A 7,663-nucleotide genomic window follows, 5' to 3' on the forward strand; every position below is an offset into this window, starting at 1 on the left:
TATACATTTTCCAAAAAAATATAATGAAAAATTAAGATCCATAACTGCAGAAGATATCACGACTTGGGATTATTTAATACTTTAGATTTTTAATCAATGCCAGATCAGAATATTCGAAGAAAGAGTTGTCTTGGTTTATATAATCCTGAGGCGCCTTTAAATTTTTCTCTGCTTGGTTCCATTATCCAAATAATAAAAAAAGAAACGACCACAGGATAAACCATACATACCCTCCAATATTAGGAATTAGAGAGTTTTTAATATGTTTGGAGCGGTCAGGAACATATTGTTATTGCTACTAACTTAAACAGCATATTCAATCTAATATCTAGAAAAATTGATCTGGATTAGTATTTCTTTCAAACCTCATTCACAATTGAGTTGTTTGCCATTTTTGATTTTTTTATGTTTTCTGCCTGACAACTACGAATTGACTATTTCACATTTTCCGCTTCTTTGAATATGTGGTTACATAAATGTAACAGTGATTGAAAGGACTAGAGGTAAATGTAAATCACAGTAATAACCCAAAAAAAACAAAACAAAAAAAGATCGCGTCACTCTAAAAAAAGACATTGTCGAAAACGGCATGAAGAATGACAATGCTGCAGCCAATAATAATATGATTTGTTGTTACACAGGATAGGATCTTTCCTATAAATACTCTTCTCTTTTTCTTTTAAATAAATATTATTTAGTTTTATCTTCACCTAAATTTCAGATTAATCTTGTAATGGACACTAAGTAGTATTTCCTCGGCTTTTTGTTGCTGTTTGTAGTTTTTTGTAAGTAGTACAATCACTACATCTCCTTGTAGAAACCCGTCGCAAGCTCTTCACTCTTTACATCTAAGAACTATATTCTCTTCTCATCTCTTACTGTATTATTATCGATTTACATCCATTTGTCGTATCCATATATTTTTTCGTCTAAGATCACATCAGAAATTTTCTTAATAAATAATAAAACTAAGCATACTACTAAAAGTCCGGTGCTCACATCACAAATCAGATACGTCAACAAGTTTTCCTTTTGATTTCACTTGGCTTTTTTCTTACATGCCGTCGCCGAAAAATATCAAAGGCACGCTTGTCTTATCTTTTTTGACACAATGCCTCGTGTGCAAGATTCGGAGATACAAGGAGTTTAACATAGATAATACAATGAAATATATCTGCTGGAAGGTAAGGCTTTCTCAAATTAACCTGTTGATCGTTTTTTTTTCTTTTTTTTTGGTGGGATCTAGTTTTATAACCTTTTCTTGCATTGCCCTTTGTACAGCTATTTATTAAAATGTTGATGATCTCATCCAAGGCACATTGTGGTCCACAATAATTATTCTATCTTATAGAAGCAGTTCGAAAGCTGCAGAAATTGAAAAAAATGTGGCCAACATTATTTTCGTGATCCATTTAATAAGCGCCATTTTGTACTTGGGTTCCGGAGAAGTGAAACAAGCAATAAAGTGGCTGTTCCGGTGTGCTGGATGTATGCTTTTATAGTACTGTAGTATATGCTTTATTAGGCTCAAACAGATAACGGATTGCTAATCACCACCGCCCTTGAATAAGGTAAGTTAAGTATTCTATTTTTGATGGGTTAAATCTCGCTATTTAAAAACTGTTGTAAAAAACCCTCAGAAAAATCAGATCTAGTGTCGTTCTTCAATAACTCGTACAAGATGTAACCGTAAACGATCTTCTTTATGGTTGGAATATTCATGTTTCAGTAAAAAATTTCTAAAGGTTAGCAGATGAGATAAATTGTTCTATATTAATTAGCTACTTACAGGCTATGTAATCTTGAACTTAAACAAAAACGTTTCTAATATAGTTTTAATAGTTTTCAACGTAAAAGTTTTTGTATGTACTCACTACAGATTCACAAGAGAATGCTACTATCTGATCATAACCAACTAAATCACCCTTGTCAACGAGAATATTGGCATTTTCTAAACTTTGTAGACGGTTAAAAACTGATTCGATGTTGAGAAGGGATGAGTAGAAGTTTTGAAGCCGGTGAATATTGATGTTGCCGTATAAAAATCTACATGTTCAGTAGCAAAAGAGATTATAGTAAACATGCTTAGATATATGTTCCACGTTATTTGAGTGCTTCAAAATATTATACTTGTAAATATTTGGGCCTTGTATATAATCTCTCGTAGAAAAGTAGAAAGCCTAATAATTGTAATTGTTGGTATCGTTGTATTATGTACGGGTCTTTTTAAAAGGGCCTGAGAAATAATTCAAGGGTCAACAAGACTATATATCCATGGTAAAAAACAGTTAACGGTCTCTGCAAAAGCCCCTTCATATTAAATTCACAATTTGGGCAATCGCAAGAAGTAGCACGCGAGGGATTTAACTGCGCACAAAATGAGCATACTGGAGCATATTTCGACGAAGTTGCCTGTGCTTTTTCTTGCTTCTCCTCCATTCATCTTTTATTTTTTTACCTGATAAGTTGTTAGTTTTGTTAAATCCACATAGCCACTACATACCTTCTTGTTTTGCTGGACCACGACTATTTTTTTTTGCTCCACTTCCTCCGAATGTCTAATCTCTTTTATCAAGAATATACTCTTCTACCAGAGGATACAATATTGGACGTATTTTGTTTTGAAATCAAAAAAAAAAGAATTAGGTGTTCTAAATCTGTAGATTTTTTTCATTATTTCATAAAAAGATAAACCATTTTTTGTTAATTAATCATGATAGATCACTGTACCGGCAACTCAATATTGTACATGGGAATAACAAAGAACAGATCAAATTAGTTTATGTAAGAGCGGTCATAGGCAAACACTGATCAGGCATGCTGACCACAAATTTTCAAAGACATTGAAGCCATTTTATTATTATTCCTGTTAACATGCAATGTCGCTTACCTAATCACTTTTTTAAAAGGGGCAAATTATTTCCAATTGGGCTTAAAGTGGAACTTTGAGCTAGCCAATACACAAAACACAAATACCGATCTTCCCTTTCCACAACTTTGTGTATCCATTAGCATGGCGAGAAGCGTGATCTTAGAAGGTAGAGTCCTACTGATAAATGACTAATGTATGGAAAAATGATTTTTCATTTGTTAAATATATACAAAGTCATATAAAATCTATGAAACACAAGTAAAAGATCTTTCTTAGGTTGTTTAAAAGATCTTAATCGACCGGTGTAGCCTCCTTGCAATTATTGCGAATCCTCAGTATAGTGAGGACTGCAGAATCACTTCACTATAATTGTAATTGTACTGAAATACAACCCTTACTAATATCTACATAAGAGAAGATTATTTATACACATCAAGTACTTATACATTTTGAAATGCAACAGCATGTCATTTTTTGGAACCATGAATTTTTTGAAGTCAGAGCCATTTAGGCCGGCTGATGTAGCAAGAATTGAGCTGAACTCTTGGGTTTGTTTGAAAATCATTTTCATTTGTCTGAATTTAAAGTAATTTCCATTTTAAAGTCCCCATGCTTTCAATCCAGACTGAAAAAGGAAAAAAAAATAGTGGGTAAATCAACCTTCATTAATTTTTGTCTCTTCTTTCACTTAATAATAAATAATATGCAAAGCGACAATGCACCGATTAAATCGAATTCCGGATTTAAGCATCTAAAACCAAGAGGGAAGAGCTCCAGTCAAGGAGCTTTGGACTCGGACACCGAAGCAGACATGAGTGATTCCGTGCTTGATTATACACTATCTAAACAAGCTTCCACTTCAGTTTTGCAAGTACCGATGCATCGCTTAGGACTTTCTGTTTCTCATCCCAACCTACTTGTGAAAAATGATCTAGACATTTCCAGACTTCGTACACCTACCCCACCTTCAACGCCGCCTACAGGTCTTGATATTACCGAAAATGAAAAGGACAAGTATTTGACTTTAGAACCAAACGACTTGACAAACTTCAGAAAGTGGATTGTAGGATTCTGTATCGTAAATTTTGATCTGGAGATAGGACAAGGTAATTTTTAGAATTATCATTATTATTTGATCCCTAACAATTTTTCCCCCTTTATTTATTATTTTATTTATTAAAATAGCTTTAGATTATGCCTATCCTCCAATGGATCTAACCTCAATTGAACAAAAGAATATGTAAGCTCGCACGCCTATTACGCTCATGGTTTTTAATTTAATATTCTAGTTGTTTTTCTGCGTTTCCTGATTCAAACGTGTTTGAAGTAGGGGATCAGATATTTAATATACGTGTCAGAGCAAGCTCCTCGAAATTTGCCGTTTCTGGCCCAACCGCTGATGCTGGATTTCTATATGGATATGTGTTTTTTCGTCAAAAGAAAGATCCTCGAATTAGGCGTGGTTATTTTCAAGCAAGTAATTAGATCGATTGTTTCATGTTAATATACAACTAATACTGGCCCTATCAGAAATCCCTAGTTTTACTATCACAACATCCATACGTTGGTTTATTTTCTCGCGTCGTATCAATTCTAGGGCCTGCTTATTTTGATACGGGACAACCCATGTTGGAAGCCGCATGTATGAACATAGCCCAATGGCAGTCTCCTAGAGATGGGAAGGTACTAGATTTACCTTTTCTCGGTAAATTACTGCAAGTTGAATTGCCTACACCTTTGAAAACTCAGCTACTGGAAACAACGCCATTCGATATGAATAAATTGAAGCCAGACATACAAGTAGGACACAAAGGTCATTTAACGAAGTAATCAAGTTGACATGTCTTGTAGATTATGGCATCATTGCCTGTAGGCGGACTGTATCATCATTTTAGGGACATTTTAAAAGATCTGTGGTTATTATGGGAGCTCATGCTACTAGCGGAACCGATTGTAATCATTGCACCTGATCCAGGTGTTTGCAGTGAGGCTGTAGTTTCTCTCGTAGATATCATCAACCCTGTAGGTATATGGACAATCAATTAAAACTGTGTAGCTATTAATCATGCCATCTGTAGATACCCTACTGTGGCGATTACAGGCCTTACTTTACAATACAGGATTCCGATTTTAAATGTTTTGTAACTAAGAATAAGGTAAAAAAGACCTTATATATACGTCATTCCAATCAAGCCTAAGCCTAAGAATTATTTTAGCCTTTGTCCAGTCTGGTATTAGGTGTCACCAATCCATTTTTTAACACAGCAGTCGGGCACTGGCCCAATATAGTTCGTGTGGGCAGGCAGCAATTAAGGTAATTGAAAGAAATGGGTATTTGGATCAGCCGATCGAACTAAATGGATTATTGTAGGAAACCCGATGGCACACTTATTCACAGCCATACGCACCATACCCATCCAGGGAAAAATAAACCTGGGCTTGGGAATAAAACAAACGTATTGTTTAATTTTGTACAGGGAGTTACTTCGAAAAGAAAATCAGTTATATCGAGGGACCGTGAATTGGTGAAAATGTTGACAGAGGCATCGGTTCGAGGGTATCCACCTGGTAAGGATAAGCACGGTCTAGTCACTATAATGTACTAACTCATAGTAGACTGGGTGCTGAACAACATATTACGAAGACATTTTGTCGATCTAACAGAAAAGTTTCTGGTGCCATTAAATCGATATTTTAGTACACTTATCCCAATCAATATGTGAGTAAGATGTTCAATTTATTTAAATGTGTCTGACTTTGTAAAATCAGATCCGCAGATGGTCAAAAACCTCGATTAAGGCCCTTTCAAACAGACCAATTTATGAAATCCTTAAAAGAGCATGGACCGCAATTACCTTTCAAATCAACATTTAAAACACGGACGTCAGCAACTGACCCTACTAAAGAATTGTACAGTCAATTTCTGAAATGCGGTAATTTTGCCACTTGGCTTCAGCAGCGTACTAATCGAGCAGAGGAAGAAATGAATAAACGTTTTCGATCATCATAAATACAGTAATGCCTGTAAACGGATTTGAACCTAATATAATTTGTTACTGTTATACCCTTTTTTAAAAATTATTCGTGCACGTTTAGAATATAATTTCAATCAGCGATGAAGTGGACAATGGAAATATGTATCGGTTATTATTAAATAGGCATACAGCTTAAGCAAGCATAAAACCTATCATTTGAATATCTAAAATCGAATTGAAGGGTACGGATTAATGCCATATTGTATGTCTATCCAGCTCTGCCTGAGCTTGCACCAAGGCTATAATGTTTCGCCTGATTCGTCCATTTGGACGAATTTTTTAGTAAGTGTTTACCCATTTACCCAAAAAAAACGAATTGGGTAAATTTACCCATTTACTCGTTCAGACGAATTTATAGTAAGCGTTTACCCATTTACCCAAAAAAAAAAAAAAACCGGATTAAATGCATAATTAATGGGGTGTATATTTTAAAATCAGCTCTCCCTTTCAGCCTTCAGCCAAATAAAAAACTTTCAATTATACATATTGAATCATTTAATACATTCATTCGTTTGAAAAAATTGGTTTGCAGTTTTAAAAGTTGATTATATATTTTATTTAAAAGAATGAAAGTAACATTTATTTATATTTTGATACTTGAGGACAAATTGCTATGTAGAAGGATTACTACTTAAATGAGCTAAAAAGTAAACGGTACATGGCATAACATGAAGGCATTGATTATTCTGTATAGGAAGCAACGTATAATCTAAAAACAAGGGGGATAACCAAAGTTTTCTAAATGAATATTAGGTTAGTTAATGATAAGAAGACTCAAAATTGATACGTACTAATTCCTTTTCTAAACAGAGTAGCCGCCACAACGGTAAAAGCAGGAAGCGTAAGTCTGAAGAGATAATTAGAAAAAGGAAAAGCCATAAACGAAAAACACTTACTTATAGCACTGGCGTATTACACTGCAAGCACGGCCTTTATACACCTGTCTGTGCTGATTTAAAAGAGAGATAAGTAAGGGGAAGGACTTCAGAGATGGAATGATGAGTGTACCAGAGTGTAATTGCAAAAGAAGTAAGCCCAGACGTTTATTCAGTTACATGGTTAAGAGAAACAAAAACGAATAAAAGTAATTTTTTTTAAAAAAAAACTGATTTATTGAGGCAATAAGATATTAAAAAAAAAAAAATAGGAAAAAGAAAAAGGAAAAAGGAAAAAGAAAAAGAAAAGGAAAAGGAAAAGGAAAGAAAAAGACTCGGTTTATATGTACTTTTTAGAGGTTGGTGTTACGACGGAGGGATGACTGGAGGCAGATAATTTTTTTTGTATAAGCGGCTTCTTGACAACAGGACACTAAGACAGATACTCGTCTGCTTCAGGTAAATGGAATGAATGAGTAATTTTAAGGTTTGGATCTCAATTTTTATTCACCCAATCTGGGTAAGTATCCGCCCATAGACGAATGCTCGTCTGCTGCAGAAAAGTGGAACGGATGAAGTGATTTTTATTTACTCAATGTGAGTAAGTATTCGCCCATAGACGAATACTCGTCTGCTGCAGGTTAATGGAACGGATAAAAAAGTTTAAATTTTTGTGCAACCTATATATTTTACTCAAAATGAACGAACAGTTACCCCTGGACGAATATTTACCCTTTTTGAGTAAATGAAGTAATTTTATTTTTTGAGTACCATTGTTTAATTTACCCAAAATAAACGGATACTCGCTCACGGACGACTATCCGCTCAGATTTGAACGGATGCTTACCCCCAGACGACTATTCGCCCATTCGTCCGCATTT

General features: G+C 34.6%; 2 protein-coding genes across 2 annotated transcripts; one reads left to right on the forward strand and one right to left on the reverse strand.

Annotated features, from left to right (window-relative positions):
* Positions 1-1,651: 1,651 nt before the first annotated feature.
* Positions 1,652-2,751, reverse strand: EV154DRAFT_487169 (uncharacterized protein; the record flags this gene model as incomplete). The annotated part of the gene is made up of 6 exons (XM_051598947.1): positions 1,652-1,739; positions 1,790-1,824; positions 1,875-2,046; positions 2,328-2,443; positions 2,504-2,587; positions 2,731-2,751. 6 exons carry the CDS (start codon positions 2,749-2,751, stop codon positions 1,652-1,654), a joined length of 516 nt encoding a protein of 171 aa, XP_051451770.1.
* Positions 2,752-3,555: 804 nt separating this feature from the next.
* Positions 3,556-6,161, forward strand: EV154DRAFT_528006 (uncharacterized protein). Its single transcript, XM_051603538.1, has 10 exons — positions 3,556-3,978; positions 4,058-4,112; positions 4,162-4,345; positions 4,403-4,672; positions 4,724-4,894; positions 4,951-5,028; positions 5,089-5,186; positions 5,244-5,440; positions 5,489-5,591; positions 5,642-6,161. Exons 1-10 carry the CDS (start codon positions 3,576-3,578, stop codon positions 5,880-5,882), a joined length of 1,800 nt encoding a protein of 599 aa, XP_051451771.1. The 5' UTR covers positions 3,556-3,575; the 3' UTR covers positions 5,883-6,161.
* The last annotated feature ends 1,502 nt before the right edge of the window (positions 6,162-7,663 follow it).

Source organism: Mucor mucedo (assembly GCF_025094135.1).
Source record: "Mucor mucedo strain NRRL 3635 chromosome Unknown EV154scaffold_173, whole genome shotgun sequence".
NCBI lineage: Eukaryota > Fungi > Mucoromycota > Mucoromycetes > Mucorales > Mucoraceae > Mucor > Mucor mucedo.

What these genes read in the sequence shown, in the direction of transcription:
- EV154DRAFT_528006 (XM_051603538.1), top strand. Translation starts at nt 3,576, where the DNA reads ATGCAAAGCGACAATGCACCGATTAAATCGAATTCCGGATTTAAGCAT. An exon ending in TCAATTGAACAAAAGAATAT is followed by an intron (nt 4,113 to 4,161) that starts GTAAGCTCGCAC and finishes TTAATATTCTAG; the next exon opens with TTGTTTTTCTGCGTTTCCTG. An exon ending in GTTTTGTAACTAAGAATAAG is followed by an intron (nt 5,029 to 5,088) that starts GTAAAAAAGACC and finishes GAATTATTTTAG; the next exon opens with CCTTTGTCCAGTCTGGTATT.